At 41.0% G+C, this 20,003-nt stretch overlaps 1 protein-coding gene across 1 annotated transcript; it reads right to left on the reverse strand.

Moving 5' to 3' along the window:
• Positions 1-18,413: 18,413 nt before the first annotated feature.
• On the reverse strand, positions 18,414-19,736 carry drd6b (dopamine receptor D6b). The gene has a single exon (XM_020522377.1). The coding sequence runs from the start codon at positions 19,734-19,736 to the stop codon at positions 18,414-18,416; it is 1,323 nt and encodes a 440-aa protein (XP_020377966.1).
• Between the last annotated feature and the right edge of the window lie 267 nt (positions 19,737-20,003).

Below are 20,003 nucleotides of genomic sequence, written 5' to 3' on the forward strand. Positions count from 1 at the left end.
GATCCATTTCAATATTGGGAGCAACTTGTGCCATTTCCTATGCTTCTTGACAAGGGGTGTAGTGAGATTTTTGCTGGAAAGTGACAAAACCGCGATTATTGCTTCATTTAATACCTTGTTGATAGCCCAAAGCATCTTACTAATTTTCAACTTACTTTTTCTTACCAAACTCATCAAACAAGCTAGACATTAAGAAAACTCAACACAGATCTTAAGGAAAGATAAGAAATACAGTCTTATTTCTAGTATAGAATCTAATTTTTAAAACCATATATTGATACAACAAAATATGTTAGTATGATATCAGTAATTATACAAGCATTATTTACATTAAATCTCTGAGAAATAAGAACACTATAAAATTAGAAAGTCATTTGGTAGTACAGGACTTGAATATTGATGAAAAATGACGCATTTTGGTGGGGCTTTTTCATTTTGCAATTTTTCACAAGAATACAAATACAAGGGAAAAACCAACATTTATACTGCAAGAGAGGAGAGTGCTGATTGGTTGACAAGTGAATGCATTGGTAGGGATGTTGTCATGGAGAATGTACCCATTAATGCTGTTTGACAGTAAGCAGTCAGGCTTTGCTGAATTTTAAACCAGAGAAGTTGACTCTAATTGGTAAGGAGTGGGTAGACAGTCAACATTCGGTAATGTCTAATTGCCCTGAGAAATTAACCAGAGAATGGCTGCCACACATTTTATTGAATTGAAACGAGTGCAGTATGCATGTTTTTTTCTGTCTGCAAAAAGCCGTGTTCTATGTATTAATATATGTAGCTTCCAGTACACACAAGTGAGCAATACTGTCAACCTGATTGTGTTAAATTGGTTGTCAGCATAATTCCATGCACATTCAGGATTATCCAGCAAATATTGTCAAATTGTAGAATCACAGTCACAATGTTGCAAGTTTTGCAAGTGCAGGCTGGTTGGATACAGATGGTAGCTTGCTTGTTGCAGGCAATCAAAAGGACATTCTGTTTGATATAATCTGCCGCTCTTTGGGACATATGGTCCATATATGTGGCAGCACACCGACACTGAAATTTATATACCCCGTTACTCATTTATAAAATAGGCATAACGTATTTTTGGCTTGATGGCAGCCTCCTTTTAATGGCAAATACCACTCGCATTGTTACTCAAACCTTTGAGATATCTTACATTTCCACTTTTTAAACAGTGAGTTACAATCTGGAACACACTGCCTGAAGGGGCGATGGAAGGTTTATCAGGTGTAACTTGCAAAGGAGAATGTGATACATATTTGAAGGGGGAAAATAAATTGCAGGACTATCAGGAATGATCAAGGGGAAAGGGATGATTAGATAGCTAATCAAAGAACCATTCTAGAATGAGAATGAAGAAGTATTTATAGGGAAAGCTGGATGGTAAGAGCCCTATACTACTTCATGGATCTTAACAAGGAGTTATTGAAGCAGTTCAACATAGTGAGGATGACTCAAACATAAGTTGCAAACAGCCTGTTCTTTTATCTTGGCAGAAATTTTCTGGCACTGTTTCGAGAAGCATTGGGTTGTCACTGTCTGATTTGTGCACATCCTACCACTTGCTGTCCCACTTTCCTTGTAGAATGACTTTTGAGGATTCCAAATTTCCTTTTTTTGTCCTATTGACTTGAGGAGTGTAGAAGCGAAATGCCTTGACTCAGAAAGCAGGCAGGATTCAGGCACGTGGCAGTCTTTATTCTTATTCAAGCAATCACCTGTCCATGCAGGGAGAGGGGAAACATCTCCCTGTGAATCTAGCCTTGATGGAAGAGCGTAGTTGTTCCCTTAATCTTTGGCTCAGATCTGAAGAGAGATCAATGACACTCTGATTTTCACAGTGAGATACATTTTTATACATTTTGTGTTACAATAATCCCATACAACATGGTCAATGTGTCCTTCCCCTTATTCTATACATCCAACCCTGTGAAATACCTAATCAATGATGGGCACTCCTATGGACAGTCCCAGATTCCCATGATCTTATGGTGTTTAACAGACGTTGCAATCTTCAGGCCTTGGGATCTTTCTATGAATCCTATTATTTCGCATTCCAAGGTTACTAGTTATATGCCTTCTGACCTGTTCCAGACTTGTTTATCTCTAAGGACTGCTTGAATTCTGTTGACCCTTGTATTCCTTTGCTATCTCTATCAAATTCTGGTACTCCTCTTATATTTTCCCACTGTCCTACTTATATGTAAAAAATACAAAAGACAATTGGTTCTAACTGCTATAAGATTCGAAATATTAATTTCCATTGTAAAGTTAGTTATATGTAAAGTTTTATAGCTACTTCTGCTATTAACGCTCTTTAGCTAATGAATTGTGAGGAATTTGCTTTTTACAGGATATGCCAGGCATTCTGTTAGTGACAAAGAAAATGTTCCTCAAGACTAATTAACTTTCACATCTATGTTTGAATGTTTTCCCCGAATGCTTCGGTAATATATTGGTTATATTTGTGTATCTATAATTACATTGAAATCTATCTGTGATTATTTGGAGATTATCTTTAACCAGAACCTATTTCTTAATATTAAATAGTTTTAAAGAAGCAGCTAATGACTGCAAGATAACTTCAGCTGCTATTTTCACAGCTGCATGATAAGTCAGGCTGTACCAGTTGGCTGCCTCCTGGAATGAGATTTACACCCCTTGTTCTAACTAACTCTGTTCACCTGACGGGGCAACATCCTATCATTAATGAGGCTGGAATCAATCACTTGTCATAGTTTAATGAACTTGTGTCTATCCTTAGATATCCTCTTATCGAACTGTCTCTGATGGCTGTTTGTGCAGGGATCCCCTTTGGCCTGAGGGTAACCCCTGTTCATTGTGTTTCACTTAAATGCTAGGGCAGGCCTTTTAATTCTGTTTATCACTTGTCAGCCATTTTGCATCTACTGGAGCAGGCTTCTTAATTCTGTTTATCCCACTGTTGTCCATTTTATGTCTTTCAAAAATGGGCAACTCTTACAAGGTGCATTTGCATCATTTCAAATATGAAAGCTTTCATGAAGTGAATCTGCTGTCAAACTTTCTGGAAATTACTGTGGTGTGTATTGCCTCTTTAAGCTACTAAAGAACTTTAAATTCCTGGAGTAACAACGTTTGCCCTCAAGTAGCAATACTCTAAATAGGAGTCCACAACAGTGAGAGCTTGTTGCTGTTTTATAAATAGGGCTGATCATGAAAACCTGGCAAATCAATCTGTCCCTTGGTAGCTGGATATGGCTGCCAATTCTCTGCATGATTATTTGTCCAGCATGAAAGATCTTGGCTACTAGAATGTATGAGATATGGGTGAGTATGAGGAACATATGTTGGCACTTAGGAGGACAGGATGGCATCAATAATTTGCAAAAGGGGCATTTTCAGGAATTTCATCATTACTGTGGCTTAACTAAGAGTTTGATTCTCTTTTTTTTTAGAAATAAACAACAATCTATTTACGTTAAATGTTCTGTTAAATACCATGCTTATTTCAGTGAATTCCCTTTGATGTTTGTACAATGCCAAAGAAAGACACAGCTACACAATAGCTTCTGCCACAGGAGAAAGTACTTTATGCAAATATAAAGTCAGTCCAGTTAATGTGAGATGGTGGATAATTGTGACTTTGATGATCAGTCCTTCTGCCAGCACGTTTGTGTCATCAATACATTTATTATTGTTGCTGAACATGAAAGCCACAGCTCACCCACTGTACATAAATGTAGAACTGGTTAGTATAAGTAAGTAAGTGATGTGTTCCAGCCACTAGAGATTCTCATTTTAAAGTATTTCAATTATAGAATTACAAAAGACTACTTCTGGCATGACTCAGTAATTTATTGAAATTTATGCATGTGTAAAATTTAGTAAATCGTTATTGGATATCATGAGGTGCATATTTATACCAAATTGGATATGGTTTGCTGAAGTGAGCCAACCTGGTTAATTAAACATTTCCCCTTTGCCTCCAGCTCAAAAACTGTTTGTGACACAAGGTGACAACTTCAATTCATATTTATGGTCGGAATGCAAACATTTTGTGAAATTCTTGGGAGGTTAAGTTGTTTTTGTTTGGCTAATCTCAGAATAACGCAAATCATGATGCTTCATGACTTAACTGCGAGTTGACTTTTCTAGGCTGGGTTGCAATCCTATTATCTACCTCAATTCTGGATGGGAAACCCAGGCTAATCTTCCTGTAGGGGACAGGAGGCAGACAACTAAAGAAAAGCATGAAGGCTCCTCAAATTGTATACAATTCTGCAGTATGGTTAAAAATTAATGATCAGACACAGGTCATCACTGTGGAAGGGGTACCCCCTCCAGTGGATGTTTGCGGTTGTGTCAGTTGTATCCCCATGGGTGCTGGGAATGGAGGGTTATTGACTCTCCACCTCGTGCTTCTTGCAGGGTAGTTTAATGCAACATTAACCCAACCTTCAGGAAAGTTGGAATATCTGGTCACCAAACCGTCCATCTATTTTCCAATTTAACTCTAGTTCCTGCCTCCTGATTCATAGAACATAGAACATAGAACATAGAACATAGAACAGTACAGCTCAGTACAGGCCCTTCAGCCCACAATGTTGTGCCGACCTATTATCCTACTAAGATCAATCTACCCTGCATACCCTACATTTTACTATCCTCTATGTGCCTATCCAAGAGTCGCTTAAGGGACCCAGGGGACTTATCCATCCTCATGTTTTTCAAAATTTCTAGCACATCTTCCTTGCTAACATCAACCTGTTCGAGCATATCTGCCTGTTTCATGCTGTCCTCACAAACGTCAAGGTCCCTCTCACCGGTGAATACTGAAGCAAGGTATTCATTAAGGAACTCCCCTACCTCCTCTGACTCCGCACACAAGTTCCCTCCACTATCCCTGATCGGCCCTACCCTCACTCTGGCCATCCTCTTGTTCCTCACATAAGTATTGAAAGCCTTGGGGTTTTCCTTGATCCTACCCGCCAAGGTTTTCTCATACCCCCTTCTAGCTCTCCTAAATCCATTCTTCAGTTCCTTCCTTCCTTTCAATTCATCACTGGGAGTTTGGAAAATTCGGACTAGCATTGTTCTTCTTGACGACAAATTGCACAAATCCACAGATTTATGCCTTATTAACACCTTACACAACAAATTAGCATTTTCTCCAGCGCATTCTGAACCATTGTGTTGTGATGTTGATGCCTTATTTCTGGCAATGTCCGTTTTGACCAAGTAATAAATGTACTGCAATTGGAACGGCTGTATAGAAAATTATCATAAATTGTTTGTACTACCATGAACAGCATGGCTGCCTACTGTGCAACAAACCTGCATCAAAGTAGATGAAAAGTATTCTGTATCCCAATGTAGTGAGATAAAAGACTCCACGTGGGAATAAGGAATAGATGTGTCATGTCAAGTTGCACTGATTTTACAGGGAGGTGCAGGATGTCTACAAGCTTTCTTGAAAAAGGTGGGTGTGGAAGAAAGGCACCAGGGGCTAAAAAGCAAGGGAGAAAATAAACAGATGCAACATAGTGCTTAGAATGTGTATAGATCATAGCTTGAAAAATTGCAATGAAGGACTAATGCTAAGGTTTCTAACAAGTTACATTTCAGTGCAGGTAAGCAACTTATTTAATTACCTCTCTATCTGGTTTGTATCTGGTGGGAAGTTTAAAATTCTACCCAGAAGATGAATAAGATGCTTAAGATAAAATCCAATCTTTAAATGAGTCATAAAAAAACTGATAAGAATGTGGGAAACTCTAATAAGCAGTTTACAAATTTAGCATCCTTCAGTAAGTAATCCCAATCATGGTACTGTGGTGCCAATGACTCATCTGAATAGTCTTTAATTGTGAGGTGTTCATGTACTGTCTAATATATAACAATACATTATCTAGCAGAGTAACAAAAGCATCCTCATGTAATCTCATCTAGTCATGACCTTCACATCTTCTTCCATCCCTTTGATGGTAGACTGAGAAAGCACATGATCAAACAAGACATTAAATTGCTTTATTTCACAGTATGAACATGCAAGAACACCAGCATGATTAGATTGACTAATTTCAGTCAACAAAACTTTTCTACTCTCTTACATTCTAACTTTCTCCTAACCTCTGCCGGACTTGACTGTCATAATAATGTTCCATTTTACAAACATGACTGGTTGGGCCTCTGTTTATAATGTCCATAGAGTCATAGAGACGTAGAGTCATAGGGAACAGAAACAGACCCTTTGGTCCAACTCATGCACGCTGTCCAGACATCCCAATCTGACCTAGTCCCATTTCCCAATAATTGGCCCATATCTCTCTAAACCCTTCCTATACATATACCCATCCAGATGCCTATTAAATGTTGTAATCCTACCAGTCTCCACCACTTCCTCTGGCAGCTCGTTCCATACACATACTACCCTCTGCATGAAAAAGTTACTCCTCAGGTCCTTTTTAATCTTTTCCCTCTCACCTTAAACCTATGCCCTTCAGTTTGGGACTCCCCACGTTAGGAAAAAGACCTTGGCTTTTCCTCCCATCCATAATGTTATAAACCTCTATAAGGTTACCCCTCAGCCTCCACTGCTCCAGGGAAAAATGCTTTAGTCTATTCGGCGTCTCCCAGCAAAATCCTTGTGAATCTTTTCTGCACCCTCTCAAGTGGTTTAACAATATCCTTCCTATAAAAGGTTGACCAGAAATGAATGCAGTATTCTAAAAGTGGCCTGACCAATGTACTGTACAACCGCAACATGACATCCTGACTCCTATAATCAATGTTCTGGCCAATGAAGACAAGCATGCTAAATGTCTTCTTCACCACCCAGCCTACCTGCAACTCCACTTTCAAGGAACTATGCACCTGCACCTTCAGTCTCTTTGTTCGGCACACTGAAATTCTGCAGAGGGATACAATTAGATTACCTGAGTGGGCAAGGGTCTGGCAGATGGAATACAACGTTGATAAATGTGAGGTCACCCATTTTGGTAGGAATAACAAGATGAGGTATTATTTAAATGGTGAAAAATACCAGTATGCTGCTGTGCAGAGTGTCCAGGGTGTCCTTGTGCATGAATCACAAAAGGTTGTTTTGCAGGTGCAGCAGGCAATTAAGAAGGCGAATGGAATATTGTCCTTCATCGCTAGAGGGATGGAGTTTAAAAACAGGGAGGTTATGTTGCAGCTGTATAGGGTGCTGGTGAGGCCACACCTGGAGTACTGTATACAGTTTTGGTCTGCTATTTGAGGCAGGATGTATTGGCACAGGAGGGGTGGTGGCAGAGGAGGTTCACTATGTTGATTCTGGCGTTTGGAGGGTTGACTTATGAGTAGACTGGGACTGTACTCATTGGAATTTAGAAAAATGAGGGAGGATTTTATAGAAACATGAAATTATGAAATGAATAGAGAAGAAAGAAGTGGGGAGGTTGTTTCCACTGGCAGGTGGAACCAGAACTATAGAGCAGAGCCTCAAAACAAAGGGGAGCAGATTCAGGACTGAGTTAAGGAGGAACTTCTTCTCCCAAGGGGTTGCGAAACTATGGAATTCCCTGCCCAGTGAAGCAGTTGAGGCTATCTTGTTGAATGTTTTGAAAGCAAAGATAGATAGATTTTTGAACAGTAAAGGAATTAAGGGTTATGGTGAGTGGGTGGGTAAGTTGCGCTGAGTCCACCAAGAGTCAGCTATGATCTTGTTGAATAGTGGAGCAGGCTCGATAAGCGAGATGGCCTACTCCTGCTCCTATTTCTTCTGTTCTTAGCCACTCCTTGGCCTATTGACCCATCTGATCAAGGTCCCGTTATATTCTGAGATCATCTTCTTTACTGTCCACTACACCATCTATTATGGTCTCTCTCCACTTTCAGTAGGAGTAAAGTTGTCTCAATCAAAAGGCTGTGAGATATTTATTGACAACTGAGAAAGACTAACAAATTGCTTATAGTTTACAGGTTATAGGTTAACAACATCAAAGGGCATTGGCATTATAAGCATTTACATTAGACACTTGATTTATCTTGTATGAATACTTGATACATTAAAATATAACACAGAGTTATATTTTTTCCTAAAATCTTTGTGTTAAAATAGCAATAAATCTAAAATGTTTGCTCAGCATAAACTGAAATTTGATATTGAATCTTCAGGTAATTAAGAAGGTGGACCACAGGATGAGATCTCAAACCAGCTAATGATTCACAAATTTCAACATCTGCCTAGGAAACACGAGAATAACCTTCCCATCTGGACTCACTTTCATTGTTGGGGAGGTGATGGTCTAGTGGTATTATTGCTGGACTGTTATTCCAGAGACCCAGTTAATGTTCTAGGGACATGGTTCAAATCCCCCCACAGCAGATGGTGGAATTTGAACTCAAAAAATCTGGAATTAAGAGTCTAATGATGACCATGAATCCATTGCCGATTATCGGAAAGACCCATCTGGCTCACTAATGCCCTATACAGAAGGAAACTGCTATCCTTACCTGCTCTGGGGTACATGTGACTCCAGACCCACAACATTATGGTTGACTCTTAACCATTAGGGATGGGCCAATAAATGGCCTAGCCAGCGATGCCTTCATTGCTGAATAAAAATAATTCTGCCTCATTAGGGATCAAATGTGCATCGCCCCCTGAAGCAAGAAGCCTCCCAGGCAGAGGGTCAGTTTTAACTAGTGCCAGACCAGCTGGTAGAAGCACATAGTTGACCTATTAAACCTGAGGCTCAGTTTGCTTTCATTCCTGGGCCTTGTTTAAATAAAGCCTGTACTGCCTCTCACTCAAAGCAGGCAGGAGGAGGTTTGCCATGCTGATGGCATCATTGATCCCTGAATTTTCCATGGGAGGTAGCCCTCCATGGCTAAGTCTGGTGACCCCGATAATAACAAGGGATCATAACTGAAATGATGTATAATCACTTTGTGTCAACCTAACACCATCCATGCACCAGTCCCTACTCTCATGTTTCCCCATGCAGAGTAGAAATGAACGCTTTGGCCTTTGTATCTTAGCGGGATCCCTGCAGGAAACATCCAGAAAAACATTGAAACTGTCGTGGATTTGAACTTGATGTTGAGAGTGTTAAAAAGAATAAAGAATTTGGCCTGTGGAAAATGCATCCTTGAAAGAACTGAGCCTGAAGCTCCTGGCAATAATTATATTCACTTCAGGGTTTATTTTGCTGATAACAGCTATTACAACACTAACAGCCAATATCCTCTGTACCACAGTGCATGGCAACATTAGCATTGGACGATTTATGTTTGCAATGAAATTATTTTAATTTCTTAAACTACCAACCTCATAAAATGACAGACAACCATTGGTTACACAGCTTAACTATATGGAATTATTTTGCCATGCTGCCTTTGAATGATAAGTAACTAGCAGCTTGCATAATTACCTCCAGAACCTTTAGATTCTATTTGTCTCCTCAGCTCAGAGGAAATAGATTTAATAAATTAGAGGGAGAGTCAAACCTATTTTAACATAAATTGTGTTTGTCAAATGTCGCAATAAAATTGTTGCCCCTAATTTAAAAGAAACAGCTGCATCTTCAAAAACTACATAATGTCTGTGGCAAGTATGAAAATAGTTGAAAATGTATGATTGTACGTTATAATGTCAGGCTACTAATGAATCTTGAACATCTGCAGGCCGTAACTGATGCTTAATGTATATGTAGCTATCGTGGCAGCATCTCAAATTGTTGCCTGACACTTCTCTATTCTGACTTCATAGAGTCAAGTGAATGCTGCAATTACTGTCACCATTCTTTGATAACTTCATGAAATATGTATTAGTCAGAAACATGAAATGTCCTGTGTAATTTATTAATGTAATTCAAATCAGTACATGAAATCCTTTCAATCTTTAAATGGTCTCTCCTGAATTCATCATAACACCCTGTTGGCATTAATACTGAATAAGAATCTATTTTTGGGGTGTACAGAACCAGATAGTAATTCTTATTAAGACCATAAGACTCCATAAGACATAGAAGCAGAAATAGGTCATCTAGCCCATCATGTCTGTTCTACCATTCAACGAGATCATGGCTGAAATGATCTCCTACCAGAATTGATGGGGAACACAAGGATTAGTGAAAGGGAGGAGTTGTAGCATATTGTGTTAGTAGAGAAATGGCTTTGGAGAAATTGATAGGATTGAAGGCTGATAATTCCCCAGAGACTGATAATCTACACCCCAGAATGCTTAAGGAAGTGAGCCTAGAAATAGAGGATGCATTGGTGGTCATCTTCCAAGATTCTTTAGACTCTTGGAGGGCAGCAAATGTAACCTCCCTATTTGAAAGGAGAGCTTGAGAGAAAACAGAGTATTATAGACCAGAGAGTTTGATGTTGGTAGTAGGGAAGATGCTAGAGTCCATTATCAAGGATTTTATTGCAGAGCACTTAGAAAACAGTGGTAGAATCAGATATAGTCAGCATGGATTTACAAAAGGGAAATCATGCTTGACAAATCTATTAGAATTCTTTGAGCCTGTAACTGAAAGTGTTGATCAGGGAGAGCCAGTGGATATGGATACCTGGACTTTCAGAAAACTTTCTCCAATGTCCCACATCTGAGACTAATGCATAAAAACTAAAACACATAGGATTGGGGATAGGTATGAGGTGGATAGAAAATTGGTTTGCAGACAAGAAACAAGGAGTAGGAATAAATGGGTCTTTTCCTAAATGGCAGTGACTACTGGGGTATCGCAGGGATCGATGGTAGGATGCCAACTATTTGCAATTTATGTTAATCATTTAAATGAGGGAACTAAATGTACTATGACAAAATTTGTGAATGGCACAAAGTTGGTTGGAACAGTGAGCTCTGAGGAAGATGCAGGGATGTGCAGTGTGATTGGACAGGCTGAGTGGGCGGGCAAATGCATGGCAAATGCAGTATAATGTGGATAAATGTGAGGTTACCATTTTAGTAGCAAAACTAGGAAGACAGGTTATTATTTGAATGGCTGTAAATTGAGAGAGGGCTGTCCTCATGCACCAGTCACTAAAAGTAAGCACAGAGGCGCAACAGGCAAAAAAGAAGGCAAACTGTATGTTGGCTTTCATAGCAAGAGAATTTGAGTACAGGAACAAAGACATCTTGCTGCAATTATACGGGGCATTGGTGAGGCCACACCTGGAATATTGTGTGCAGTTTTGATCTCCTTGACTGAAGAAGGATGTTCTTGCTATAGAGGGAGTAGAGTGAAGTTTTACCCATTTAATTCCTGGGTTGGCAGGATTGACGTATGAGGAGAGATTGAGTTGGTTAGGTTTGTATTCACTAGAGAATGGGGGAAGAGGGGATTTCATAGAAACGTTTAAAATTCTAACAGGACTAGACAAGTAAGATGCATGAAGGATATTCCCATGGTGACAGAGTCCAGGACCAGGGGTCATAGTTTGAGAATAAGGGGTAAATCTTTTAGGACTGAGATGAGGAGAAATGTCTTCACCCAGAGAGTGGTGAACCTATGGAGCTTATTACCATAGAAAGTGCTTGAGGTCAAAACAAGAAATACATTGATATCGTTCTCCGGCTAAAGGGACCAAAGGGAATGGGGAGAAAGTGGGAACAAAGTACTGAGTTGGGTGATCAGCCATGGTCACATTGAATGGAGGAGTAGGCTCGAGGGGTTGAATGACCACTCCTGCTCCTATCTCCCATGTTTCTATGTTTCTATGATCTGATAATCATCAGTTTCACTTTCCTGCCTTTTCCCCATAACTCTTGATTCCCTTACTGATTAAACACCTTGCTATCTCAGCCTTAAATATACTTAATGGGCCAGACTCAACAGTCCTCTGTGATAAAGAATCTTGCAAATTGACTACACTTTGAGAGAAGAAATTCCTCCACATCTCTGTCTTAAATGGGCAACTTTTTAGCCTGAGGTGATGCACTGTGGTCCTAAAATGTCCAATAAGTAGAAAAAAATCTCTCTGAATCTGTCATATCAAGCCCCCTAAGAATCTTGTATGTTTGAATAAGGCTGCCTCCCATTCTTCCAAATCCCAATGCGTACAAGACATAACTACTCACAAATCTCTTCTCCGAAGACAGTCCATCCATACCCAGAAACTGTCGATAGTGTTCTAGATGTTATCCCCCTTTTCTCAAATCACCATCTTCTATTAGTTAGCTTATCTTCTATCCATTCTAATATACTAACCCCAGCTCCATGGGCTCTTATCTTATTAAGTGGCTTTCTGTGAGAAAACTTATCAAAAGCCTTTGGAGATCCAATTTTATTAAAACTACTGGTTCCCCTTTATCTATCCCACTTGTACCTCCTCAAAGAATTCAAATAAATTTTTCAGACATGATTTCCCCTTCATGAAGCAATGCTGAATCTGCTTAATTATATTATGTATTTCTAAATGCTCTGCTATTATCCTATATAATAGACACTTACATTTTCCCAATGACAGATGTTAAGATAACTGACTTGCTTTTTGACTACCTCCATTTTGGAATAAAGTTGTGACAGTGGCAGTTTTCTAAAGTTCTGGGATTTTTCCAGAATATAAGGATTCTTGGAAGATTATTATCAGTGTATCCATTCTCTCTGTAGCTACTTTGTTTAAAATCTTAGAATGCAACCTATCCCATCAGGGAACTTGTCAGCCTCATTAGTTTCCCTATTACTTCTTCTACAATGAGAGCAATTGTATATGTCTTCCCATCCTAAGTTAGCCCCTTGGTAATTTAGTATTTTTGGAACGCTATTAGTTTCTTTCACACTGACGACTGATGCAAAGCATTTGTTCAATTCCTCTGCCATTTCTGGGTCCCATTTATTATTTCCCCAGCAAAGTCAGCATTCTGGATACTTGTCTTTATACCTATTTTGTGTCATCCAGAAGCTTGCTAAGATTATCTTTATCATCCAAGTCATTACTGTATATTGTAAATAATTGTGAACAGGAGGTTGGTACTGTTAACATTCTCATTGTGCCTCCATGCTCTTCTGGAATCAAAACCAGAAGCGATCAGCCCATTGTTGCTCAGTCTGCCTCACCCTCCGCAACCCCCCCCCCCCCCCCCCCCCCTCTGACAAGCCAGCCTCAGCTGTCATATTGACTTTCCCTTCCCCTTGCCACTGGCACCCTCCTCACTTTTCCGCTTGCTGCCTAGCTCACCACTTCACTCAGGGAGTGGGACAATCAGTAAGACAGAAGTTAAGGTACTGAGGGCTCTTTCTGAGCGTTCTTTGGGGTCAAAGTTTCTGTCATTCATTGCAGGGGCGTAGGCTGCTACATGAAATAAACTTGAAGTATGAAGCCAGTACACAAGACCTGCAGATTCAATGCGATGTAGCAGGGATTGTGACTGCATAGGCTCTGAGGGCACTTGTGCAGCTGTGCTGCCAACAAACGCAGCCAAATTTACCTGCAAAAATAATTCCTGCAAGTAGTAGAAAAAAATAATTTTCTTCGGCTTTATGCAATTTAAATCACTGATTATTCTGAACTGAATGAAGTGTTCGAGATGAGAGTTTTTAATTCAGTCAGTAAGAGAGACTAATAAATGTGCCAGAAGGGGACATTTAGGTGATGCTTTGATATTGTGCTCGAATATTTGAGTTGGAGTGATTCATCCAGGCAGCCACTACTCAGCATCAGGATCAGCTGCTGCACCAACTGAAGCTTCAACTAGAAATACAGATCCTCAAAAAGAAAGTTAAAAGCCTGTTAGTAATTGAATAAAAGGTTTTTGGCCTGAGAGAAGATGAGAATAAACAAATAAATTGAAGCACTTTAATCCTCAACAAATGATGTGAATCCACTCTTGAATGTGGAGCACAATTAATGTACCGAGTGACATAAGTAATTGGAAATGAGAAGGTATTTACATCTTAAGCATGACTTTTAAAAATTGCTAAGTGAATAGAATTATCTGCCCATGAGACCCACATCTTTCAATATCAGTCAGGGAAGCAATATGTTTGCCTTTCATGAGATCTTCTGAATGTTAGCTGTATTACAATCAGGGGTAAAATCACATTAAAGCTGCAGATTTTGCACCATCCATAAACACTGGAAGAGTAAATTTACTTATACTCAAAACAGGGTGGGGGAGGCAAAAAAAAAAACAGATGAAGATTATTTAAACTGCCCATAAAATAAAAATAAAGAATTGTGGATGCTGGAAAACTGAAACACGATAGAAAGTATTGGAGAAACTCAGCAGAGTCAACATTTCCAGTCTAGTGACCCTTCATCAGAGCTGAGGGTAGCTGGAGAGGGGTGGTGTTTATGTTGATGATGGAGGTAAAGTTGTGGGGGAAAGAGAAAATACCCCTGTACCCCACACTCTACAATCACCCCATCATCAACATAAAACCACTGGAAGGGTCACTGGACTCAAAACTTTTACTTTGCAGATGCTGCCGGACCTGCTGAGTTTCTCTGTCACTTTCTGTTTGTATTTAGACTGTCCAGACTATTATTTTATAAGCATGATACTTTAGACTAAATTGTTAATACATTTACAAAGGTCAACCTTATTTGCATGCCGCACAAATGAACATTGTGTGCAATTTAATTGAAAATTACCAGTTGAGGGGATCTTCACTTTTATCCCTATGAAAGAATTACAAAGAAACTTAGCTGAGATTTATGATACAGCTGTCAAATGGGGTAATACATTCCATCTCTTCAATATCACATATTAATGAAATGAGTAGATCATGCAGTACATTTTAAATATTCTATTTTTAAAAATGCAATTTTGCAGCTATTTTATATCCATCATTGCTGTCTCTTTTGTTCTACTTATGTCGTATATACTACATTAATTACTTGCCTTTTAGAAAAAATAATCATCTCCCTACTTAGAGGTTCAGGCCAAATAAACATGGAATACTTTAAAGAAAAGTTTCTTGTGAGGTTTTCCATAAAAGCCAGCATTTGCTTTGGTCCAGAATTAAATTGAGGCTTATCTGCAGGTGGCATTGTTTTAAAAAGATTCTTTAATCCTTTGGCTGCTGAGTGCAGCAATGACTGAATCTCCATACTCATCAGCATTGTAATGCTTGAAAATGATTCACTTTCCTGTTGGAATATTGAGCTCAGCACTCCTCTTTCTCCATCACTGAACTCAGCAATGAGTGCAAATAAATAGCTATTATCAGAATTCGATGCTTTCCCAATCTCTTCATGAGATGAAAAGTTTAAAAATGATTTCTGCTGACAGAGCCCTATACATTTTCAGTAATGCTTTATTCAAACTCATTGTTCATTTCAGCACCGGAGTGCAGGGTTCTTCATTATTGAGGGGAATTGATGTGTGAGCTACATATTCCACTTCAGCATTTATAGGGGCCCAGTGCTACCCCACCTGAAATTGGAAGAAAATTGTTTCTGAACCTTTCTACCAATTCTACGTTGACTCCTGACACTTTCCAAGGGCAATTAGGAATGGGGCAATAAATGTTGACCATTGCTGCTAACACAAAAATCCAAAAATATATTTCCAAAGATCTTTCAGGATAACATACTGGAAGTGGCAAGAGTGGAGATATTCCCTCCAGTTCAGAATTGCTGTTGATAAATTAACGAGGATTAGAAAATTCTGACAATCCTGTGAATTCAAGCCCTAGGTTTGAAAATGTATGCTGGTATTACACATTGGTTTCTCAGGCATGCTGCAATCTATCTACATCTTGCCCAGTCCTGTCCCACTTCTTCAGTGGTTCATTCTATTAGGAACCTTGGCCATCTTTTTTGGCAAACAGATACCCCAATATCACCCCATCATCAACATAAAACCACTGGAAGGGTCACTGGACTCAAAACTTTTACTTTGCAGATGCTGCCGGACCTGCTGAGTTTCTCTGTCACTTTCTGTTTGTATTTAGACTGTCCAGACTATTATTTTATAAGCATGATACTTTAGACTAAATTGTTAATACATTTACAAAGGTCAACATTATTTGCATACCGCACAAAGAAAGGCCTCCATTTTCAAAGTGCACTGCGCCAACCTGTGCTTTGCTCATGCCATCTTAAATTTAACTTTAGAATTCTATGAAATGGCAGATGACAGCTGATGGTTCATGTATGTTGTCTTATAAGTGCATAGTATTGAGGTTTTGCCACTTTTCAGGTGAAACTGATAGCCTCTGTTCCTCTGTCTCCTTTTTCCCTTACAATTAAGGAAATTAGACAATATTGTTTGGGTTCCCACCAAGGAAATGCAATCTCCTCTTTCTATATCCATTTTGTTTTCTGATATTTTACGTGACTTTTAATAATCTGCCAGATGTTTTGGAGCTTCCCCCAAAGTGATAGAAAAATTACTGCACAAGCTCATTGATGGTTGCTAATCTGCTTCTTTGGGCTAACCATGTCCAACCCTTTTTTCATGTATTATGAAGGAATGCACTGAAAAGAATTTTTACAGTAGCACTTTAAATGGCCAAAAGAAAACCCAGTACTGATAGTTGAGGGTGTAAGAGAATGAAAAAGCAAGTAAACATTTTAAATGTGTAGATTTTATATAAAAATTTTGAGTTTTCCAGACATTACAGTCAAGTTGTCAAAATTGCCATCTAATGTTTTACATGATCTTAGCAAATGAAAAGTTATTTTCAGCTTTTTTTTCTGATTTTAAAACAATGTGGAGGCAAGAACCTGCCAACCGAGACAATATTTCAATGACATGTGACCTCTAATTTATCAGGAACATTTTTAGACAACATAAGGATCTTGAGGCATAGTGGTAGTGTCCCTACATTTGGATTGTCTGGAGGTGCGTCATAACATGTATCCACAGAGAGTGCCTAAGTAGGAGTCTTAAGGGGAAATACATATGCACCTCATTAACTCCAGGCTTCACAGCCATTGTAGATCTGCATTCTGGAGACAGATAACAGTATTAAAATGTGGAGGCTTTCTGAAACAGCTACTTAGAAGTTCTTTTCATAGTAAGTCCTTCTTTCTCTGTTATCTTTCATCATCCTGCATTTTACTCTGTTGGTGTGTTTTCAGTTCTTTTTGTCCTTTTGAGTTTGTCTTCTGTGGTTCCTCTTATTTTATCCCTTTATTAATCAGTTTCAGGTGCCCTCTGTTTTCTCTCTGTCACTCTTGTTGCTCCTTCTGGTTTGTCTCATACCCCAGTATTTTCTGCCCACCGTACATTTTGTCCTTCTGCAACTATCAATTATTCCATTTTCTCCAACATTCTCTCACATGGGGAGTGGAATTGCAGAAGCCAGGGCAAAGCATGAATGAGTGGGAGCAGAAGGATGGGAAACGGTAAGCAGAGAATGGTTGGAGCCAGTGAAAAACAGCAAGCCCCAGGAAGGAACAAGGGAGCTGATGTGGAGTGTGACAAGAATTGGTTTTGAGGAGATAGAGTAAACCAAGACCTTTATTTTCAGCCTATCCAGTACAGGGGGGTGGGGGGGATGAAATGGACCAGATTGTAAATATATGAATTTGCCATCTGCTAATGGGAGAACATCATGAAACTTTACAGCACAGAAGGGGGCTATTCAAATCATGCTGTCTTCACGTACTTTTTGAAAGACTTTTACAAATAGTCCTACTTCAATGGCAGTTTATTTTGTTTTAACTATGTCTAGTCACTTAACTAGATCTAATGTCAAAGCTGTCAGGAAGAGAACACGTGCTCCAATGATTCAAGGATGGATTAAGGTCGATGCCTTTTAAGATTTTTGTCCCTGAATTATGGACTTACTCATGAAAGGAATTCAAATTAGAGAGGAAATTTTGATTTCTGGCAGGGTGAATGAAGAATAACCATGGTAACTACCTGTGGCTCAAAAGGTTTTTTTTGCTGCAGGTAATTTTGGTGGACCCCGGCAGGTAATGTGTAAAATGGGTGAATCTCGATAGTAGACAATAGCCATTAAGGAAAAGAGAAAACACCACCATTGTCAAAGGACGATTAGTTTCGGATTTGCCAAATTGTTCAGCTGGGAAGTACATTATGGTGTTGGTCGGATTATCTGACAGTCGACAAATGATGCTTGAAGTCTCATCGCTGGTCCCAGAATTGACTTTGACGAGTGCGAATGGAAGGACACGAGCAGTGGGGATGAGAGTTTCAAAAACAGAAAAATTGCTGGAAAAGCTTAGCAGGTTAACCCTGATTTCTCTCCACAGATGCTGCCAGACCTGCTGAGCTTTGCAAGAAATTTCTGCTTGTGTTTCTGATTTACAGCTTCGGCCGTTCTTTCGGTTTGTATTGGGCTGAGAGATTGCACTGAGGTCCTTTATCCGGGAGGACTGAATTCCGGTGGAAGGGACCGGCGGATGTTGGGCGCAGCCACATTTCTCGGGCATTGCCCCAAACGCCGCCGTTTGTGCGCTGGGTGGCTGGGGAATAGGGCAGGCCCGGAGGTCTGTGGTTCTCAGCGGTAAACCGCTGTGATAGTGTCCAGGCTGATCTCGGCCTCGCCGTCGTACGGCAGCCCCCCCGGCAGCAGCAGGTTCTGCTCCCTGGGGCCCCTGTAGCTGCTGCTGGCGCTGGGGACCGAGGAGATGCTGGAGACTTTGTCGAAGGGCTCGCTGAGGGAGGGCGGCAGCTGGTTGGGGAGGATGCCCGGGTTAGCCCCCGCTGAGCCGGCACGGGGCTCTTTCTGCAGCGTGGTGTCATCGTGGTGGTAAGAGACCAGCTCGTTGCTGAAGTTGACCGGCTCCACCGCGTTGCTGGGGCAGAGGCGAGCGCAGCCCAGGATGCTGGTGAAGGCCTTCCTGAAGTCTGCGTTGAAGGCGTAGATGACCGGGTTCAGAGACGAGTTGGCCCAGCCGAACCAGACAAAAATGTTGAAGGTGGTGTCGCTGACACAGGGACCCTGCCCTGCTTGAGCCAGGGCTGGGGCACAGAAGGGCACCATGCAGTTCAGCACGAAGAAAGGCAGCCAGCAGAAGACGAAGACCCCCATGATGATAGACAGGGTCTTCAGCACCTTGGTCTCCTTCTTGAAGGAGCTTTTCAGGGCAGCTTCGTGCGGGCAGTCTGCTGTCTGCTCCTGGCAGCTCTGGGCATGTTCCACCGCCCTCTCCAGGGACGAGATCCTGCGAATCTGGGTCTGGGCGATGCGGTAGATGCGGGTGTAAGTGCCCACCATGATTACCACCGGGATGTAGAAGCTGATCAGGGAGGATGAGATGGCGTAGGTCTTGTTGAGGCTGGAGTTACAGCCGGCCATGCTGTTGGCCCTGTCCTGTAGCAGCTCTGCTCCTGCCCTGTGCCAGTTCAGCTGCACTGGGATGAAGGAGATGAGGATGGATAGTGTCCATGCCACCCCGATCATCACCGAAGCCACCCTCTGGGTCATCTTGCGCTCATATCGGAATGGGCTGGCAATGGCCCAGTATCTGTCCAGGCTGATGATGCACAGGTTGAGGATGGAGGCGGTCGAGCACATGATGTCGAAGGCGATCCAGGTGTCGCAGAAGGGGCCAAAGAGCCAGTGGCCAGCCACCTCGCTCAAGGCTTTCCAGGGCATCACCAGCACCGCCACAAACAGGTCGGACACCGCCAGCGAGATGACAAAGAAGTTGGTGACTTTGGAGCGCAGGTGCCGGAACTTCATCACCGCCAGGCACACCAGGGTGTTCCCCAGCAGCGTGGAGAGAATGAGGAGGAAAAGCAAGCAGCCAGTCACTGCCCGCACTGCCAGCCCTTGCCCCACACCATTGCTGCTGCCCTGCTCTGTGAGGTTGCCCATGAAGATGTTGCCAGACTCTCTCTCTTTGCTTTAGCACACCCACAGTTCTCCTGTTCCCCGCTCTCCCGAGTCACTCCATATGTTCTTTCGCCTCCTTGCTCCAGGACCAGAGATTATAACCAGGAGTGAATTTGTGGCTGGTCCGGTAATGGATGGGGAGTCACCAGGAATGTTGCCTGCAGCCGTATCGCCGAGTGCTTTCTGTTGATTGGAGTGTGTTTCTATAACACAAACAGATTGAGGTGTGGATTAGTTAGCCGGACAGGG

The sequence above is a fragment of the Rhincodon typus genome, chromosome 20 (assembly GCF_021869965.1).
Source record: "Rhincodon typus isolate 14 chromosome 20, sRhiTyp1.1, whole genome shotgun sequence".
Lineage (NCBI taxonomy): Eukaryota > Metazoa > Chordata > Chondrichthyes > Orectolobiformes > Rhincodontidae > Rhincodon > Rhincodon typus.

Coding starts and splice junctions, on each gene's coding strand:
- drd6b (XM_020522377.1), bottom strand. CDS start 19,736: ATGGGCAACCTCACAGAGCAGGGCAGCAGCAATGGTGTGGGGCAAGGG.